The sequence below is a fragment of the Catharus ustulatus genome, chromosome 17 (genome assembly GCF_009819885.2).
Source record: "Catharus ustulatus isolate bCatUst1 chromosome 17, bCatUst1.pri.v2, whole genome shotgun sequence".
Lineage (NCBI taxonomy): Eukaryota > Metazoa > Chordata > Aves > Passeriformes > Turdidae > Catharus > Catharus ustulatus.
In genome coordinates this window covers 9,450,277-9,470,215 of record NC_046237.1, presented here as the reverse complement: position 1 = coordinate 9,470,215, position 19,939 = coordinate 9,450,277, and the positions used below count along the sequence as shown (strand labels likewise).

Here is a 19,939-nt window from a genome sequence, read left to right as displayed (position 1 = left end):
TAGCTCCTTAGCATCCCTGTTAGAGGATGGAGCATGCACAGTACCCACATGAAGCTCACAGTGCTTCCCACACTTTTTTTGGAAGATGCTTCTGGGATCTGGTGGGGTTTCTGTGCTGCTGGCTCATGGTTCAGCACAGCATCAGGGCCATGTCTGGCATCTCCAGCAGTCCAGAGGAAAAGCAAGGCACACAGTACTGCAGTCTGAGGGGTGTCCCATGTGCCCCCAGCCTGGGACACACTGGCAGAGCAGGACTGTGCCATTGCATGGCCCAAAGCAAGCACAGGGCAGGGCAGGGGTGGTGCTTGTGCTGCCGGAACCCAGGGCACCGTGTCCCTGAGTGAAGCCACCCGAGCTGGGCAGGGGGAAACAGTTCAGCAGAATCTGCTTTATCAGCAACTGTAAGAAACAAGCCTACTGTGTTAAGGTAATTAGTGGGTACTGATTGGGATCCCTGACATGGTGATTAAGTAATTGACTTATAGTACAGTGCTGGGTGGGTATAGAGGCTTTTCTAAATTCGGAGTGGCTGCTGCTGCTGCTCCTTCACCACTACCATCATCACCACAGGCTGGGGTGGCTTTAGTGCCCCAAGCCCCCCAGCGTGGCTGCTCCCTCTTCCTCAGATTGGTAAGTGACTCAGTCTTATCACCTCAGTTTATTGCTTTATGTTTTGTTTGTCTTTAAACAATTAAGCTATTGGGGGTTATCTGTTGTGTGCAGATCCCTCGGTGTCCGTGCACTGTGCAATGTGTGGGCTGGGGATGGGCTGGTGAGGTCAGCCCAGGAGGGAAACTGAGGCCATGGCTCCTCCAGCTCTCAGATCTGCACCTTTGGTGTTGCTGCCTGAGAATGGGATGGCCATGGGGGGTGGAATGGAGGAGGAGATGGGTGCTGAGGGAGGCCAGGGTGCTGTTGTCCAGCCTGGAGAAGTGCAGGGAGAACTGAGCTGGTTTGTGTACAGGGGATGAGGGCACTGGAGTCAGTACTTTCAAGCCCTGCTTATGGCACTGTTTGCTTCCTCCTCTCCCTGTCTTGTCCTCAGCCTCAGAGGTTGCTGAGGCATCTTAGGAGGGTATTAGGGTGGGGCTGTGGCTGTCCCTGAGCAGCTCTGGTGAGGAGGCAGGGGTGCTGTGCAGTTTGTGTCGGCAATGGGCTCTAAAATGGTGAGAATGAGTTGTTGTTTGACTTGAGCATCCCCTTCACTTACTCAAAGCTCAGTAAGAGCTCCCCCCAAGAATGTGGAGTCCTGGCTCCCACAGGATAAATGCTTTTGAGTCAGGGTCAGCCCTGAACTGCAAATCCTGAGTTGTGCTGAGGATCTGGGGTCTCTCCCACAGCCTAAATGCAGCAGAAGGTCTCCTGGAGCAGCAGCAGGGTGCTGTATGTTAAAGGGCTGGCTCACAGCAGAACCTTTCCCCCTGTGTGAGGCTCTCAGGGTTTGCTGGCAGTGCCACCAGAGCTCCTACAGTGCTTGTTACTCACTGGTAACAAGGGGTGGACAGGAGGCTGCCAGCATGTGCTCATTCAGAGGACACAGCCTGTTGTCACTGGGATCTCGTCCCTCCAGCAGCAGGTCTGGGTGGCACCTGAGCCATCTGTCCTCCTACCTGCTACCAGAGGATTTGCCTTTGCTGGAAGAGTAGCAAAACCCTCTTGCCAAGGGTTAATCTTCAGGCTCTGGAGGGGAGGGCTGAAGTCCTTACCTGACCATAGCTTACCTCCCACGGCTGGGAAACCACCTGGTGCCAGAGAAAAGCTGCAGGGCAGGGCTACCTGTGACCCTGAGCAATGCTTGTGGACTGGCTGGACCAGCCTGGGTGACAGCAGGAGGGGACAAGGCTGGTGCTATTGTCAGTGGGACTGTGTCTCTCGACTTGGCTGCCTCCCTGAGCCTGCTGGTGGGTGCTTCCAGCCCAAATGGCTCCTCCATGGGATCAACCTTTTTCCTCTGGCTGCTGCTGTTTGTAAGGCCACACTGTGGGCTTGTCTCAGGGTGAGTAGGAAGAGAATCCAGGCAGGAGGCACTAATCACCCAGCAAGAGCCCTGGATGAGGCAGATGCTGGGAGAGCAGGCTGATTCCTACCTGCACCCTGAGTACTGCTGGGGAGCTCAAGTGCCAAGTATCAGCTTCAAGAAAAAGGGCAAGCCTTGTGGTATTCCAGCTGCTCATCCTGGGGAATGCTCCCTTTCCCTAAGAAGGGCTGAGGTGGGGTATGAAAAACCCCTGGACCCTAAGGCTGTACTGAGGAGTCCATGGACTGGCTGAGCCAAGCTGCATCTCTGTTTGTAGGGATTGGAAGCTGGGCTGGCTTTTGTTTTGTTTTTGTTTTTTTCTTTATTGACCCTGCTGTGTCACTGATCTGTTATGTGACCTAGAAAAGAAAATGATCTCTCCCTCATACGGAAAGACAAAGGAACAGCTTAAGGCTCCAGCTCCCTGTATCCAGGGAGCATCAGGCAGATGGACACTCTGTAATTGAGCAAGGTGATGAGACTCAGTGCCAAAGTGTCAAGTGACACTTGTGGGCAGTGTCCAGGCTCAGTGGGGCCTGGCACAACACAGTGGTTGTTCCAAATTCCACAGCTTTGAGCCACTGGTGCCGCTGCCCACCCGTGCAGTCCCCACACAGAGACCCCATGGTGCCCCCAGGACACCCAGGGACAGAGCCACCCCACTGTTCTTCTGGCAGAGAAGGGCAAAACACCTATCCTATGAGCATTTTTCCGTGTAGCTGGCAAATGCCTGGCTGAGCACTTTGGCTGTGTCTGTCCAGGCTCAGCCCCATCTCTGGTGCATAGGCAGGAAAGCTGTGATGCTGCTTTTCACAAGCCATCAGGTTTGACCAGTTCTGCAGTCACAGGCTGGTTTTTCACCGTGTCTTTACAGAGAAGGATGAACAAGGCATTAGCATGGGATGTGAGACTTGGTTGGGTTCCTCCTTCTGCCCGAGGCTTTCTGTCTGACCATGACAAAGTTGCTTTACTTTTCTATCTTTACAATGAAGATGTTATCTCTGGGCCCTAAAGAGGGTAAGAGAGTGTGCTGGGGAGGGCTGTGTGCACATCAAAGACTGCTCCTTCTCTGCAGTAGGGGTGGGAGGCTTCTTACCCCATTGAAAGCTGTCCTGCAGCCTCCCTCTTTTTTGAAGTGCTTTTTTTCGAGCTGGGTTTCATACAAGGGAAGAGCCCGCAGCTGTACCTTGTCTTGAACCCCATGTACAGAGCCCAAGGCTTGCTCTCATCCAAAGGGTTGTCTGGCTCCATGGCTAGTATTTATTTAAATTGTGGTAAAGTGCAACTTGGCTAGTGAGGAACAGAAGTGTTCTCTTGACAGACTAAAGTGCATTCACTTAAATACATTGAAACTTTAAAGTTGCTCAGAGCACAGCTGTGCCATGGCTTGCAATGAGTGCCCTCCCCTCTCCTTTCCATTTGTTATTTATGCCTGAGTTGATGTGACAGCTACTGGGATTTCCCTCAGCTTGACAGGTGACAAAGCTGTCACATCTATTTTTGATGTGGCACATGCTTTTCTTTACTCATGTAAACAATAATAGGCCATGAACTCTTTCCAACTTGGACCTGGTGAGCAGAGCAAGGGATAAAGCCAAGCCTGTTTCAGCTCCAGCAACACCCTTCAACACTCTCAGGTGCTTCTTGGATCCCACCAGGGGCATGGCCAAGGCTGGGGAAGGGCTCCCAGCACCTCATGTGTCCCCCTGGATGGCTGGTGGCAGCTGGGCTGTCCTGAGCAGAGGGACAGGCTGGGGAGATGTGGTGCCATGGGATGGGCTTACACCACGTGGGCACCCAGCAGACACTTTTACTGTCAGTGCTGGGGATTAGCAGCTCCCAGGACACAGCTCAGGGGGTTAATTTCATAGGCAGCAAGAAAAAGGGAATCTGTCACATAAGTGCAGAGATACACACGACACAGGAGGTGCTTCTGATTGTGAGATGAGGCTGTTTAGGAATTGCCAGTCTGGCTCCCAGTCAGCCCATGGTCAGCTTAAACAGTCAAGAGTCAGTACTGGGAGCTACAGGGCAAACAGGCTCTGCCTCTTGCTGGAGACTGGGGTTGTTGTGCTGGGAACAGAACAATGCAGAAACACGTGATTCTGGGCTAAGGCATCCACAATGAGCAGCCAATGCATCATGCTGGGCAGGAGGCCACAGACCAAAGTTTATAAAGCTTTATTAAACATTTTGAACAGCTGTGCAATGAACAAACAATACTCTGGAAGTTTCACAACCTCGTAGCTCGAATTGCCTCAGGACAGCAACACAGCCACTTCTGCTGCTCTCCACCAGAAGACGGAAGGAAAGACAAACAGATGGCAAAGGGGAGGGAAACCTTCAAAGTTTAGAGGTAAGTGTTTTGTGTCAACCTCTAAGGCTTCTCACAAACCAACCTCTGGCCCAGGCTGTAGGCTTGACCCACCACCACCTTAGATTCTTGACATCCTTCTGCCAGGGAAGCTGCAGACACCAGGCATTTTTCCAGCCTTCTCTAGTCAGTAGCACCAGCACTTTGTCACCTCTGGCCCAAAACCATTATCTCTGAAAATGGATGAAGCTTTTACTGCTCCAAGCCATGCCTCCACCTCATGGATCCTCTCCTGCCCTGCCCACACCCAGCCTTTTGGGCTAGCATGAGTTTTGTAGGATGAAGTTCACAGAGGTTTCCAAAACCCTGTGTCTTGCAGCATGCTGGTTCTTTCTCCCAACAGTCAACAGCTTGGTAAACCTGGGACATGGAGGAGGGGGGAAGAGACAGTCTCTACTGCCTATCAGGCTTTATAAAAGCAGCAGCATAACTGAGGCTTTCAGGCTGGGATCTTGGAGCACAGAGTTCAGAAAGCACTTCAGCAGTGCACACGTCTCTTTGGCAGTCTGGGCAGGAGGAGATGACTCAACTGCCTCTGGCTCCTGCAGCTTTCAGCCAAGTCCATTTGTGAGCAAGGTGGGAAGGCTGGCTCCCCACGAAGAGAGACTTAGAGGATCTTGTAGCTATTCAAGCAGGATCAATGGGCCAAGAGCCCTGAGTTAGACCACCATGGCCTAATGCAGACAAGTGAGACACAACTCCAGCACTCCCAGCTGGGCAGGGACCAGCAGCTCAGGCTTCCAGCAGTTCTTAGTTGAGAGGGCTGGTGTCTGTTCCCGGTGATACGGGAAAGAAAAAAGAGAGACTTCTGCTTCTAAAAAAGCAGGTGGTGCTGCCAGAGTTCACACAGTAAACGAGTCGAATTTCACAGGCAGAGTGGGAAGAATTTGCCACTCCAGTCCACGCACAGTTACAGGAAACAGGTTGTCCTTACTCCAGTCCCATACCCAACAGCCCCCTCCTCCCCAGCCCCACCCCCTTTTTAAAAGCAAAATGAGCCCTCAGCAGATTGGAAGATTATGATTTTCTAGGTGCCCACTATGTTGGGATCATGAGCTGATTCTGGCAACTGGGATCCTGTGCAGTGATACAAGAAGCAGTTCCCCCAGCAGCTGTAGCAGATGAGGAATAGAGCTGCCAGGAAGACCAAGGCACAAATTGTGCAAGGTTTCCGTTCCAGGAGAAAACTGAGCAGGTAGAATCCCATGAACATTGAGTGACTGAACCACAATGCTGGGTTGAGGGGCTTGGGTATGAGCAGGACAGGTAGCAACCACTGAAGGCAGTACATTGTGGCTGGCTTGGGCCTCGCTGGCAGTAGCAGTCAGATGTGCTCCAGCAACTCCTCCGAGGGGCAGGCTGCTCTGTAGGGAGGGGAAAATGTCAGGCTGTCAGAGAAACACGTGGAAAAAATCAATGGACATTCTTCTAAAGCTTCATTTACTCCCAAGCATCATATGCTGATGGTTGAACTCCCAATACTAAATTCTGGTGTGTCTTGGAGCTGGTGGAAAGCTTTCTGAGCCACTCAGCTGGGGACAGAATCAGCTAATGCTGGTATACAAGTGTATCCTGTGGGCTCTGCTCCTCAGGCCTTTATCCAGGCTAACAAGTGAGACCCTTTCAGCATAGTGCAGGAACAGAAAGGGAGAGGTGGAAATGGGAAACAAGATACCAGAGCCTTCCCTACACACATTGATCCAAGACAGTCCAAAGGTTTGAGTGATGATAAAAAGAAATGCAATTGAAAGGTAATCATTATTTGGTGCTACAGAGCAGTGTTAAGGAAGCATTAGTGTAAGGAATTATTCTGCACACAAACAATAAAAGTTTTCCAGCAGGACAGCACCAGATCAGCTACACACCAAGCTACCCAGGAAAGCCCTGGCAGCGTCCAGGCTGTAAAACAAAGGGGAGGATGGTCCCTGCTTAAGGATTTATAATCCTTGCCGAACAGCTAAAGTCTGATAAGACAAAGTATGTGAATAGAACAAAGGGGGGGACAGGCTCAAAATGGCAATTTCCATAAGTGCTGTAAACACAGGATTTCCTCACTTGGATTATTATAAAACCCTCTGGAAACTGAGCTTTAAGGGCTTTCCTAGGCAGGGATGGCAGCACGATACAAGTCCAGAAAACTTGCTCCTACCTTTAGCAACCACCACAATGATACTAAGTGTGTGCTTTTGTTTTCTCCTTTGAAGCACTATGAACACCTTCAAGAATTTCAAATGGCTTTAAAAACAATGCCTCACCCCCACTAAGAGTCTGGTAGGGACAGCTCCTTGCAGCAAGCCTTGTACCTGCAATTAGTCAATGGAGCAGCATTCCCTCAGAAGGATGAAGGGCTCAGCCAGTCTGTTAGGATTACAGCTGGGGGTGGGAAGGTTAGTAGGATGAAGGAGTGAGAATGTAAACAAACAGCACATTCCACTGGCTCCTGTTGGCAGGAGAAGGGATTTCCTGGCAAAGGGAGAGAGAATGAGGGATTGCAGAGAAAAGCCAAGAGAAAACCACAGGAGGTTCTCTTCCAACAGAACACTGAGGTCAGCCTTGTCTCCCAGGTACCAATGGGCTCTGCTGTCAGCAGCAGGCAATGCTGCCATCCTGAGCAGCACCACACACTTCACTTTAATGTTAGTAGGAAAATACAAGCCAACATCTCCACCAGCACAAACATTATGTAGGCAAAGTACATTGTGCTGCTGCTCCAGCAAGGGAGTGTTCTCCAGCAGAGAGGGCAGCTGGAGTTCAATTAGTAAAACTAAACTGCAGCTCAGTAGCCAAAGAGTAAGGAAAAAGTTATTTTATGCTGCAACACAAATAAAGCCAAGTCACAGGAATAAAGCTCCCAGTGTTAGTTCTGTTTTAGGCAGTCACTCATTTGCATATTTAAAGGCAGGTCTAGTCCCACACCTTTTCCCCCATCTATAAACTGAAATTAGCTATTACTCATTTCACAACAAATCATGCTGTCTCCTTGCCTTTGTGAATTGCTCAGATATTTCTGGAGTAAACAATATCACAGAAGTACTGGAGAACTGTTTTCCAAGGAGAAGAATGGAGAGAAAAAGATCTAACAACAAATATGTGAATGGGAAGGTAATTAAACCCCACCACCCAACTTTTCAGTTCAGAATACAGCAAAGTTGTACTAAATCAATGATTTGCAGCTGTCTTAATTCTTCTGAAATGTTCCCTTCTTGAAGTTTCCTACAGTTTTTTTCTCACAAGTGCTCCAAACACTGAGCATTAAAAATCACTGCCTAAACACCATGTCATGTTTTTGCTAGATCCAGCCCCAAGTTACATCAGCTTGACTTCTGTGGCAATTTGTGTCACCTGCTCTTGAAACTTTAGTTTCAAGTGCATATTTTGCTTTGGGTTTTCTGTCTCTAAAGTAAAGAAATGGGTAAAGAACACATTTGTTAAGTAGCACAAGGCTGAAACAAAGAACTAGAATTTTTCAGAACTAATGTCACAAATCTCTCAGCTTTAATAGGGTCATGGATCACGATTGAGCCTTTAGCCCCAAATTTTACAACTGACTACAGTTAGAAATAATTATAATTTGTGTTGTAGCTGCTACAATGCTCTTAATAATAACACTCTGAACACCAAGTCGATTTTAAGCATCTAAGCTTTAGTTCAGCACTTCCTCCAACCACAAAGGCATCTCAGAACAAGTTACTCGTTTTTAAATATTAGTATTTCCTGCAAGAACCAGTTGCATGTAGCAATCAATGCAACCACTGCAGAATAAAGAACCAATTAACAGTAGTTATTTTTACTATTAAGTTTCAATGCCAATGCCCTTCAACCTACAAACCTTCTGGATTTCTGCCAAATGTAGCCATTCACACAGCTGCTCTTTGTATCTGTAGTCAGTTTGTTTGGATTCTCACCTGCCCCTTCACTACCAACCAATTAAAGGCTGAGAACCTTTTGCTATATCTCACAGCTGATCCTACACAAAGTAGTAACTACTGGAGGCTGCTACAGCTCTGTCTCCCTCAAGGACTTTCCACTGTTAAGATACGTGCTCTTTCACTACAGGTTCTCCGTACACCTGGCATTGAGTTTTCTTTACACTATATTGATCAAAGAGAAACAGCACCTCCTGCTTTTAGCTCTTCACTGAGCAGGGAACATTCTCCTTCATGCCCAGGATATGCAGATCCTTCTGGAAGCCACAACAATATTTGGTTTTGCCTGGTTTCTCAAGCAAGTTGAAGCTGGCAAATTAAAGATTCCTACCTTGTTTTCTTTGTCCCCTCCTCACAATCCAAGCCAAAGATTACTATGTTCCAGAGCAAATAATAACCTGCCACCCAATAGGACTGGTTTCACAACTGCATCCTGCTTTCTTTCCCCCAACCAGTTGCTCTTGTTCTCCCCTGCCTGACTCACCCCTAGCCTCAGCCAGCCCCGTGTCCCGCTATCCCCAAACCTGCTCCTGTGCTGCTCCTCATGTCATCTCATTTGGTAGCCACTCATGTTTACCTGACAGCTCCTTTCTACCTCCTCCTTCTGCCCCTCCACAGCTCTTGGAACTACCTGAACTCACTTCAGACCCCTCAGCAGCACAGCCAGTGATGCTCCCACTGTGGCCCAGTCTCATCTCCATGTGCTGCCAGTTCTTCTCCTGCCAGTTCCAGTAGGCAGAGGAGCAGTCAGGGGAGGTTCCCTGCACACCTTCTTAGTAGGCAGCACCAATACTTCTCCCCATGCTTATTAGCTGGCTTCCATTGCATTCCCAGCCCTTCCTGCTGTCATCTTCCCTCCCAAAAACATTCAGGTCCTACTGGTGTATGTTTGTGCGGAGGATTTTGGAATTCCAGGGCAAAGGCAACAGCAGTCCTTTCCCAAGCAAAAACAAAATTTCAATTTTGACAGGTCTACAGTGAGTAGCACAGTGCACTGCTTTGCAATGGATCTGTCACATTTTGGAATAAATCCATCTGAGGTGCCAGCAAGCTGCTCCTTCATATTCTACAACTAACAGCAATTAACACACTGAGAGGTGTTCCTACACCACAGGTTTGACACATCAGTATGTCAATACCAGGTTTGTACCTTTCTCAAGAACGTCTGAATTCTTTAACAGTCCATTTACCCTGGAAGGGGAGAATAAAGAGCCAGCTTTCCCTAAGCACTTCAAGGATAGGCTTGTTCAGACCTTACAAAGGCAGCCTTTAAGCCAGTGCAGTCCACACAGAACTCCCCCAGCAGATGCTACAGAAAGAGTCTCCCAGGCTGAGAGTTGGAAGGTCTGCAATAAAACACTGTAACCTTTTTATTGGGGTGTGCTGGTATCACCCTCCCCCTTTCCCAAAAGCTGTGATGAAAAACCACACTGGTTAGATAGAAGTCTCTCAAGTTATCCAGTGCACATAAACTGAAGAGTAAGCCTCAGGGATGTGTTTCTTACCTACAACGTTCACCTGTCTGCTTAAAATTGTTTCAATCAAAAACCCTGTCACAACTACTAACTGATGTGTGTGGGCAGTGCTTCACACTGCCAGCATGTGTTCAAAACCAACTCAAATATCACATAGCACCCAAAACAGCTGCTGAAAAATACACATCATCTAAAGCACTAGGACAAAAAGAGAAGTGAAGAACTATCAAGTGACAAGTTGGACGAGTTCAGCTAATAAAAGCAACAGCAGACCAGCTTCCCAGATGCCAACCCTCTGTCGTAAACCCAAGAACCATAACTGCTCAAACTTTAAGACCTATTTGCTGCAGGGATTAGCTTCTCTAGGGGCTTTTTTTAGCCTTGCCACTATTATTTCAATTTTTTTAAAAGCTTTATCTGCTGGTATGACTCAGCTGGAAAGACTGAGTCTATAATTTTTGGCAAAGGCTTGTCTTTTACCCTAGTCTTGGATCATGCCTTGGACACTTATTGTAGACTCAGAAATGGTGCAATGTAATCACGACAGTTTCCAAAGAGAGCAACAAATCCTTTACTAACCAAACCTTGGGGTGAGTGTTTTTATTTCTCACGCTAGACACAAGCCAAAGCAACTCACTTGGTGAAAACCAGAGGCTCTCTGTTGAGCCACTCTTTTCTCACTTTCAGGCAAAGCTGCCCTCTGAGCTTCATTCTTGATGGGGGATGGATTAGCTTTTGTCCAGAGGCAGCATCCACACCATCTGGACTGCAATGCCCTCACAGCAGCAGGGTGAATCCTCCTCCACCCATGAGCAGGAAGGCAGAGGAGAGATCTGAACTAAAACTAATTGGGTTTTTTTTTCAGAGAACTTGGAATGGGCCTAGAAATCATCAGGAATCAGAAAAGGAGAAGCTAAAGTCTCTGTGCTCTGTGGTGGGAAGAGATGCCAACAGTTACAGCTGTCATCTGAAGTATTACGACTTTCATTTGTATTGATTCATTAATTTTCAGAGGTCCTCATTCCCACCTTCTGCCTTTGTTTAAATGCCAAAGATCACAACATCCAGGCCCATTCCAAGTTCCTGGAAAAAAAGTAGTTTTAATTTTTCTCTACCTTTTGTACCTTCAGCAGGTTTCAGAGGTCCAAATACAGCCTGGTAAGGGTGAGTTTTCTGCATCTCAGATTTCTGCATCTGCATTAGGAAAGGCAGAAATGCTGTTTGGGCAGTTATGAGTAGTTATGATCTATAGCTTGGAAAGACAAAGGTTACTGCACTATGACAGTACTTGCAAGGTTCATTGCTATGTTTCAGTACCAGGGAACTATAGGGGAGTTCAGCATGTTGTGGACTACAACATGAGCTTGTTTTCCCTCTTCTCTTGCACTCGCATGTTTGGGATCTCATGAGCAACGTTCGTATGACAGGACAGGTTGTAAACTCCTTTGTTCAAAGCACGTATGGGGGCTCGGCGAGGGTGCGCAGCCGGGCACAAGAGCGCTGCAGAGCTCTGCATTCATAGACCATCACAGAACATCCCGGGATGGAAGGGACCCGCAAGGCCCATCCCAGCCCAGCTGCCTGGACAAAAGCTTGTCAAAGACTGCGCTGCCCTGGGGAGAAACGGGCCCGGCTTTCCGTTCAGAACGAGAGCTATGAGAGGTTCGCGGCCGGGAGCAGAAGGAAGGGAGGGCACACACCGTGCTGTTATTTCCATGCTGGCACCGAGCTCAGGGCCGGCCGAAGCCTTTTCCATGGCGGAGCACGCAGGGCTCCTCCGAGGCAGGGAAACCTTCCCCCTTTCCCCCCCCGACCCCCGAGGCTCGCAGGGTTCCCCCGCTCCACCATCCCGGCTGGGCCCCGGCCCGTACTCACCGCGCGGTGCCGCCGCCTCACGCCGCCATCCCGGGGCCGCCCTGAGGAGCGAGGGAGAGGCCGCCCGGGAGGCGGGGGACGCCCCGCAGGCCCCACGCGGCCGGCCGGCTGTCCCGGAGCGCTGCCGGCGCTGCTGCTCCGCCTGCGGGAGCGGGGGCGCGGGGAGCGGCCGCTCCTCAGGCGGGTCCGGCAGCCCCGCGCGGCGGGAGCTGCGCCTGCGCGGGGCCGCTGCGCCTGCGCACGGGGGCGCTCGGAGCCGGCCTGCGCTGGATTCGCGTTTCGTAAAAAGGGTTTTGTGTTTATGGGTTCTTGTGATGAGCCGCGCTTGGTCTGCTCAGCCTGCAGCAGAGGAGGATGAGGGGGAGACCTCAGCGCTGCTTGCGGCTTCCTCACGAGGGGCAGCTCCGATGTCTTCACTCTCACGAGCAGTGACAGGACCCGAGGGAATGGCCCGAAGTTGTGTCCGGGCAGGTTTAAGCTGGGTAGCAGAAAAAGGATGTTCACCCAGAGCGTGGGCACTGGAACAGGCTCCCCAGGGCAGTGGTCACAGCACTACCCTGTCTGAGTTCTAGAAGTGTTTGGACACCGCTCTCAGCACAGGGTGGGATTGTTGGGGTGACCTGTGCAGGGCCAGGAGCTGGACTCGAGGGTGCTCATGGATGCCCTCCAACTCAGAATATTCTGTGGTTATTATTGAATTGTGTTTGCACACCTTGTTCTTTGCTGCCTCACGGAGCAGGAGGCCAGCGGGGCTGGGCAGGGACCACTGCTGGGTCCCCTCGAGCACGGTGCTCTGGATCGTGTCCAGGGGCCATGGGAACACCTCCAGGGAATGACCTCAGTGGCAGCCTGTTCCAGTCACCCACACAGCAAAGTTCTTCGTGTTCAGGTGGAACTGCAGTGTTCCTGTTACCTCATCCCACTGAGCCTGGCTCCATCCTCACCCTCCCTGCAGCTGCTCACAGACATTAATAACGTCCCCTCTCAGTCATCTCCTCCAGCCTCAACAGTCCCAGCTCGCTCAGCTTTTCCTCTTAAGAGAGATGCCACCTTCTCAGCCCTCCCCTGGACTCGCTTCCATGTCTCTCCTGCGAGCAACCCAAGGGAGCCCAAGAGAAAGAAGAAAAACAAAAACAAAAAACCCAAAGACCAAGATTTGGCATTTTCACAACTATTTAAAACCCACCCACAGTTACAGGGCCACCCACATTTCCCACAGAGTTTTCCACTTGGCTGGCCTGTGCATTTGATAATTACGGTAAGACTTGCTCTGCCAATGGCCTGGCAAGCCTGTATCCAGCCTGGGATAGTTTCCCTCTGCTCTGCCATTATACTGGGCTGACCTCTTTATGGGGTGCTTAAAATTCCTGGTTTATGGCACTGCATAGGAATGGGCCTAAAGCCTTTGGCTGATGCCAGCTCTGATGGTTCATAGTAAAAATAACTACTAGATGCCAGCTGATGATTCCCATGGCATTCCATGACCACTCAGGGGACTTTCAGGATCCCACCTAACAGCAGCAGCAAGCAGGCTTCACCTGGGGAACTGGGCTGCTCCAAGCTGCTCCAGCACATGCTGCTGGTTGCAGTCTGCAGGATACTGGATCCAACTTGACAAAACTTGAGGTCTCCAAATCATTATGCAAACTGCAATTTGGACCCTCATGCCTAAGACTCCTGCCCTGCTGTGGGAGCTGTGTGCTTGCTTGGGTTTTGGTTGTAGTTACAGCTTTCTATAAAGAAATTCTATTAAGCCTGGCTGGCAGAGCTGTAGCTGGAAGCAGCATGAGCTCCCAGCCCTGTGGCACCTTTTTCAGCAGGCAGGAACAGCGAGGGATCATCCAAAACTCATACTTCAGCAGGCTCTGCAGGCTGCATGGAGCCATCCAGTGGAGTGGATCTGTAACGAGCTGCAGAGTTAAGAGCATTTCTGGCATGGAAGGAAAAGGTAATCCCAGGCCAGTGGGAACAGATTGTTCTGTGCAGGACAGCAGACCATGGGGTTTTTATGGGCTTTCTGTTCAAAGCAGAAGCTTTTAAAGGACCTCTGGCTGTGCTCTGCTTTGGTTCTGGGGAATATTTCTTTCAGTAATTTTCCTGTCCTTTGTTTAGCTGGTTGTAAGCAGTGTCTGTTCAATCACAAAAGCCACATCTGAGATGGAATGGGCGTACCCCTGAAAGCAGCACTGTCAGAGGCCAGGCAGCACCACCACTGAGCTCCCACTGCTCTGTGTGAACCACAAGGTGGTAATTTGTATTTTGAGAGAATAAGTGAGGAGCACAGTGGTGCCAGCACTCCTGCATTCCCAGCCCAGGGCTGGCTGCAGCTCAGCACTTGGGGTCTGCTGAGCCATGGCTCCCCAAAGCTCTGGGGACACTGAGGCTGCAGAAGAGAATCTTGTGCTGTGGAAGAGGAGTGAGCAAGTGGAGGACTTCAAAATCCTGCAAATGGAAGTTGTGAGCAAGAGAAGCTTTTTCCTGCTAAAGAAAATAAACCCTTGCTGTTGGTGAGGGGGCAGACATACACTGCACCAAACAATTAATTGGCAAACTGGCTCCAATGTGACCAAGTGTGACAGGACACATGTATGTGAAACATGGCAATTATGAAAGGTGAGATGTTAGAGATGAATCCCTCTCTTTGCTGCAGATCAAACCTCCTTGTTGGTCCTGCCTGCATCAAATCCCACCTGATCCAGACTTGGCAGATCACATTCTTGGAGGGTCAGTTCTGTCTGTGAGCTGAGAAAGCAAAACCAACCAGGAGCAGCACAAACATAAAAAACATTCAAGTTTACTTCCAGCACCATTCCAGTATGTATGTTACACCTCTCCCAGACAGAAGTCTTTTACATTTCCCAGTCCCATAGTAGTGCAGTTCCATAGTCAATGGGCTTAGAGCCATTTCCCATCTTAGCAATGGAAGTGATCTCTCAGCTTATTGGATCCCAAAGAGAGATCTAGGCAGCAAAACAGAACAAGCTGCTTCCAGCAAGACAAGAGGCAGCAGTGCTCTGCTATCCCCACAGAGCCCTGCAGGCAGTGCTGTCTGCCCTGGTCCCTCTCACAGTGGGGGTACCCCCCTGAATTTTCGGATGACGTTGGCCAGCCGCTTGGCCAGCCCGCCCCGGCTCGGCTCCTCCACATGGAACGTTCTGGTCAGCAGGTTGTAGAAGGAGCCATAGCACACAGCCACCACGGTGCAGGTGAGGCAGATGACATTGTAGGGCATGCTGAAGTCTGGTGTTGGCAGGTTCACCAGCAGAGGCTCTGTGTACAGGCGCACAAAATAGCTGGAGCCATCAGAGGAAGGAAACCTGGAGAGTGGAAGAAGGAGAGGCAAGGTCAGCCTGCCCAGGACCAGTGCTTTGTGCTCACCAGAGAGGATGAGAGCAGCCACAGCCTGCATGTTGTGGCACAGCCCTGCTCCCCAGCACTGGCACACTCACAGTGAGGTGAAGAGAGGGCTCTGCTCCACATCCATGTCCTTCATTGCAGTGACACTGGGCACCAGGGCACTGAGCACAGATGAACTAAAGGCACAAAGAACACACCCATGTCAGTCCTGACAGCAAAGACATCTCCAGAGACCTGGGCAGTAAGTGCTATCCAAAGCCCAGAAAGAGATGAGGAGCTGAGAAATACCATTACCCAACATAAAAGCCGTGATTGGGGTCAGGTGGATACTCTGTCCACTTCAATAAGGCCCTCTCAAACTGGATTGTGATCTTGGTGACAGAGTTGGCTGGCAGCTGGATCAGCATTTCCAAGAGGTGAGGCCGTCTCCGGTCCTGGGCTGGCTGGTAGTGGATGTAACCTAATCCCAAAGAGATTTTAGCAGTGGCACCAGGGGGATCTTATCCAATCTCACATTAGGTGGATGCTCCTACTTCCACTGTCCTGAGAGAGGTTTTCTAGATAAGAGTTTTCTTATGCAAGAAGCATGTGTTAAAGCTAAATTTAGTTGGTCTTTAAAGCTACTGACCTGTGAAAGTCAGGTATTCATAAGGAAAGGTATAAATGCAAAATAAAACCCAATCATCAGTTTTAAATTGAGCTTCCTGTGCTACAAAAACTAATTCATGTTGGTTTAAACCTTTGTTGGATAATGAAACACCATCATGTGCCTCTTATAAATAAAACAGATTTAATGGTTCTCATCTGCTGTAAGCACTGGACTTGGGGCTAGGAAAACATCCTAAAACATTTTGTTTCACAATCCAGTCTCTCAGTGATCACTGAGGCCTAACAGAGAGACTCAACCATCTTCGGAATGAGCCGCTCATGCCAAGGGAATCGGGTGGCATGTGCTGCTTGGAGGGTTTACTTACTGGGCTTGTTTTCCTTCCCTTTGGTGATGATAGTGAGGGTGTGCACGTAGAGCCGCAGGTACCAGGGCACAGTCTCCAGCAGGATCACGGGGAAGGCTCGGTAAGGGTGGGTGTTGTAGATGAGGGTGCAGATCTCCCCGGTCTGCAGCCCGTACCCCGCCACGTAACGCTGAGCATGGAGGGTGGGAATGGGCATTTCCGCTGGGGAAGAGGAAGGACAGCAGTGGGGTGATTTTCAGCCCTGGAGCCCTGGCCAGTGGTGCAGATGAAGTGAAGTTCTGCTCACTCACAGCTGTCTTGGGGCCTCTTCCACTTGAGCTGCACGTTGAGGCTGCGAGATGTGTTGAAGAGCGAGGGGCTCAGCAGGTCATACACAGCATAAGTTTTCTTGTCTCCCTGGACAACAGCTTCGTGTACTGACGTTGGAGGGGGGGACACTTCCAATAACTCCTTTTCCTGAGGAAAGCCAATGGAAAGGAGAAAGTGCCCCTTGAAGAAACTGGCAGAAGTGGTCAAAGTCCTTCCAGGTAGCCCTGAGCTTTCCCGCCCAACAGCCAGCTCTGTGCTCTTGCTAACACCACCAAGCTCATCCCCTCAGCTCTGCTCAGAGCAAGGAAATCACATCCCTTCATCAGCCCCTGAGGGGCCAGGCCATGCAGGGGATGGAGGTGAAGATATTTCAGAGCCCATGAAGTGGATGAACTGAGAGAGCAGGGCATGCTTCCTGGCCCATGAGCTTACCTTAGTTTTAGGGGAAATGTCAACGTAGACTTTGCTCTGCGATGCCAGAGGACACGTGTCAGTCAGTGTGCGAGAGAACATTTTAAAGAGGGACCAGTCTGTGGGAAGCAAGGTCAGGCAGCAGGTCAAATGCTGCAGGCTGGGAGCACTTAAGCACAGTCACCAAGCTTACCTTTCTTTCCTTGGCCACTGGAAAAGAAGTCAAAGACCACAGTGAGGGTCTGTCTGAGCTCCCAAGACATAGCCAGGCAGGAGGCATCCTGGATAAGAAAGAGACAAGCAGCTCTGATCACACCTTTGGGAGGGGGAGGACACCAGGATGGAGCTGGAACTCCACCAGGATGGAGCTGGAACTCCACCAGGATGGAGCTGTAATTCCACCAGGATTGCAAGATTTCTATTGGGGTTACCAGAGAAGCAGGATGACAGTTGTGTTAGACACAGTGAACCCACCACAGGGTAGCTGGGCAAACCAGTGTGGTACCTTGCAATGTGACAAGGTGACTTTGGATTTTCTCTTGGTGTTCAGGGAGGGAGCTGAGCCCAGCACTTACCCTGCAGATGGGGCGGATGTGCACTGCCTGTGAGTGGTAGCTGCTGTGGAACAAGCGCTCGGCCTTCAGCAGCACAGCGAGCCCAGCCTGCAGGAACAAAGGGGAAACTCAGCCCTGCCCTGTCCTCTGCTCCCACCAGAGAAAGGCCCTGAGAGAACTCCCAGTGCATGCTCCCAGATTGCTGCTGGGAGCCCAGGTCCATCAGGAGTGGCCCAATTAGGCAGCAGGACTTGTCTTTACCTTTGAGCCACATGGCAGCAGCTTCTTCCAAGGGGTGAGGTTCTCTGTGCAGACGACTTCCCGGGGCAGGACAGCATAACGCAGGAGATGGTGATCTGTACCTGGGCAGGGAGAGCGGGGTCAGCAGGCTGGTATTGCTACAGGCATGAGGACAGCAGCAGATTTGTCCCACCCCCAGTGTACCCCACATCCCACCACCCTCTCAGTATGCCTGAAATGCTGTGAGCTCTACCAGAAGTAGATCCCACTCTGTTCAGAGTGATTGGAAAGAATGGGTAAGGACATATCCTAGCAGACTTTTTTTTTTTTTTTGTGAGTGCCTTAAATCCCGTAGTTCTCCCTGTTTTGTAAAACACTTTTCATAGAGAGAGATAATGGCCTGGGAGTATCTGCCATGTACTACTTGTGGGTTTCCTCTGTTTAAATCCAAGCCTTGTTTGTAGGGAGAGGAAATCCTTCCATGAAGAGGTTAATGGATGCTGTTGTACACACCCAGACCCAGAGTCATTACAGGACCTGCACCTGGAATGCTGGCAGTGGCACAGGGCAGAACTAAAGTGAGAGATAAGAGTGATAGGGCAGAGCCAAGCTCACCATTGGCTAAACCCAGGGGTTTGAAGGATGCTGTTGGAATCACTGTGTTGGTTGAGTCAATGAAGTTGAGAGAAGCACAGAATATCCCTGAAAGGATGTTACTCAGTTCTTTCCAGGCTTTGTCAACACTGTGTGAGAACAGAATGAGAGATTACTCAGCAGCTCAAATCCTTGAAACAACAAGTGTTAAGTCAGTAACATTCAGTAAACACAGTGAGGTACCCTCACTGGATTACCAAAGCTGCATGGAGTGTGCAGACAGACTTCTGGGCTTGCACTCCCCAGCTCTCTTGGTGTTTTATTCTGATACATCAGATTTGAGGGACAGTAGGGACACACAGCAGACACACACAGGTATCACACAGCCAAGGGACATGGCAGTGGGCACAGCTGGTATGTGAGGAGAGAGGCCAAGGGAGCAGGGAGCATGCAGGAGCATGTGTGTGAATGGGGAAGGGGCTGTGAGACCCAAAGCAATGCAAAGGCTGGCCCAAGCAGCAGATGAGGAATGGGACACTTGCAGGGAGGAGAGAGCTCTGTGAGTTCCCACAGGGCTGCTGCAGCTTGAACAAGGGCAGCGTGCTAAGGGAGATGGTGACAGGTATTGGATAGGAGTCAAAGGAAGTGAATCATGGATGAGAGGTCAAGATACAGCCCCACTGTATTAGTGCAGCAAGGGGTTTGTCATCACAGAGCCCACAAGAGAATTACTCGGGCCTTTAGTGAACAAGGATTTGCCCTCAGCACCACATCCTGTCCTGTGACAAGATAGGGTATGTTATGTGGTTTGTTAGAGCTACTCCTAGGCTCTTCTTTGCAGCAGATGCTCTCTCACACACCGTGGCTGCCTCACGAGAGATGAGCTCCTGGGAGCAGTGGCCACAGAGGGGACCCAGAGGGACAGATCCATGGCTGGGATACCTACTCAGTGACCGTGGGCTGGAACCAGACCCAGAGCTCAGCGCCCGCGGGTGCCTGGAGGGGCGGCTGCCCCCAGTACCGGGTGCGCCAGAAGCCCTGGGTGAGCGCGAGGTGGAGCTCCCGCACGCCCAGCGCTGCCACGAGCCGGCCCAGCGCCTTCGGGAAGAGCCTGTAGTGAGATACTGTGGGCAGCGTTAGTCCCTGCCCGCCTCACCCCGATCCCTGCCCCTGACATCACACCAGGGCCTGCCCAAACATGAGGTCACCCCCCGACACTGCTTCTGTTTGCACCATCACACACAGCCCTCCTGCGTCACGGCCCCGAGCCCTCTCGTGTGATGTCACCGCCACGCTCCGTCCCCACAGCCTCGCCCTGCCCTGCCCCTGCTCGCCTCACCCGCCTCTGACGTCACTCGCATCCGTGACGTCATCGATCGAGGCAAACCATCCCGTAGCGTGGTCCCTCCCCGATAGCCCCGCCCTTGCGCCGCGCCCCAGCCAATAGCAGTGCGATCCGCCCCCCGGCCAGCCAATAGCGGCGCGGTCCGCCCCGGCCGGGCCCGCCCTACCTGAGCCCCGCTGCAGGTCCGCGTCCCAGCGCGTGCGGAACTGGAAGGTGGCGGCCACATCGCCGGTGGGCAGCGGGCTCAGCAGCAGCTCCTCCCGCAGCGCGTCCCGCCGCTCCTGCCCCGCGTCCGCCCGCCCGGGCCCGGGCCCTGCCGCCAGCAGCAGCAGCAGCAGCAGCAATGCCGCCGCCATCCCGCCGCCCGCCCCGCCCCGTGCCGCCCCACGCCGCTTCCGCTTCCGCCGCCCCGCCAATGGCGCCGCTTCCGGGGGTGCCATGGAGACGGTCTGTGCTCCCGGACCGTGGGGCTGTCCCGGCCTGGCACC

At 51.3% G+C, this 19,939-nt stretch overlaps 2 protein-coding genes across 2 annotated transcripts; both read right to left on the bottom strand.

Annotated features, from left to right (window-relative positions):
* Nucleotides 1-4,182: 4,182 nt before the first annotated feature.
* On the bottom strand, nt 4,183-11,756 carry LOC117004502 (BLCAP apoptosis inducing factor). Its single transcript, XM_033075283.1, has 2 exons — nt 11,668-11,756; nt 4,183-5,755 (listed from the first exon to the last, which is right to left on the bottom strand). Exon 2 carries the CDS (start codon nt 5,680-5,682, stop codon nt 5,419-5,421), a length of 264 nt encoding a protein of 87 aa, XP_032931174.1. The 5' UTR covers nt 5,683-5,755; nt 11,668-11,756; the 3' UTR covers nt 4,183-5,418.
* Nucleotides 11,757-14,445: 2,689 nt separating this feature from the next.
* PIGT (phosphatidylinositol glycan anchor biosynthesis class T) lies at nt 14,446-19,807 on the bottom strand. The gene is made up of 12 exons (XM_033075256.2): nt 19,618-19,807; nt 19,053-19,230; nt 18,128-18,255; nt 17,534-17,634; nt 17,294-17,380; nt 16,912-16,999; nt 16,740-16,837; nt 16,289-16,454; nt 15,999-16,199; nt 15,319-15,484; nt 15,117-15,200; nt 14,446-14,984 (listed from the first exon to the last, which is right to left on the bottom strand). Exons 1-12 carry the CDS (start codon nt 19,805-19,807, stop codon nt 14,732-14,734), a joined length of 1,740 nt encoding a protein of 579 aa, XP_032931147.1. The 3' UTR covers nt 14,446-14,731.
* Nucleotides 19,808-19,939: the final 132 nt, after the last annotated feature.

Excerpts from the sequence above, each read along its gene's own strand:
- LOC117004502 (XM_033075283.1), bottom strand. The coding sequence starts at position 5,682 with ATGTACTGCCTTCAGTGGTTGCTACCTGTCCTGCTCATACCCAAGCCC.
- PIGT (XM_033075256.2), bottom strand. The coding sequence starts at position 19,807 with ATGGCGGCGGCATTGCTGCTGCTGCTGCTGCTGCTGGCGGCAGGGCCC. Across the intron at positions 17,000-17,293 it reads ACATCCGCCCCATCTGCAGG|GATGCCTCCTGCCTGGCTAT; the intron begins GTAAGTGCTGGG and ends TTTCTTATCCAG. Across the intron at positions 15,485-15,998 it reads AGGGAAGGAAAACAAGCCCA|GTTACATCCACTACCAGCCA; the intron begins GTAAGTAAACCC and ends CTTTGGGATTAG.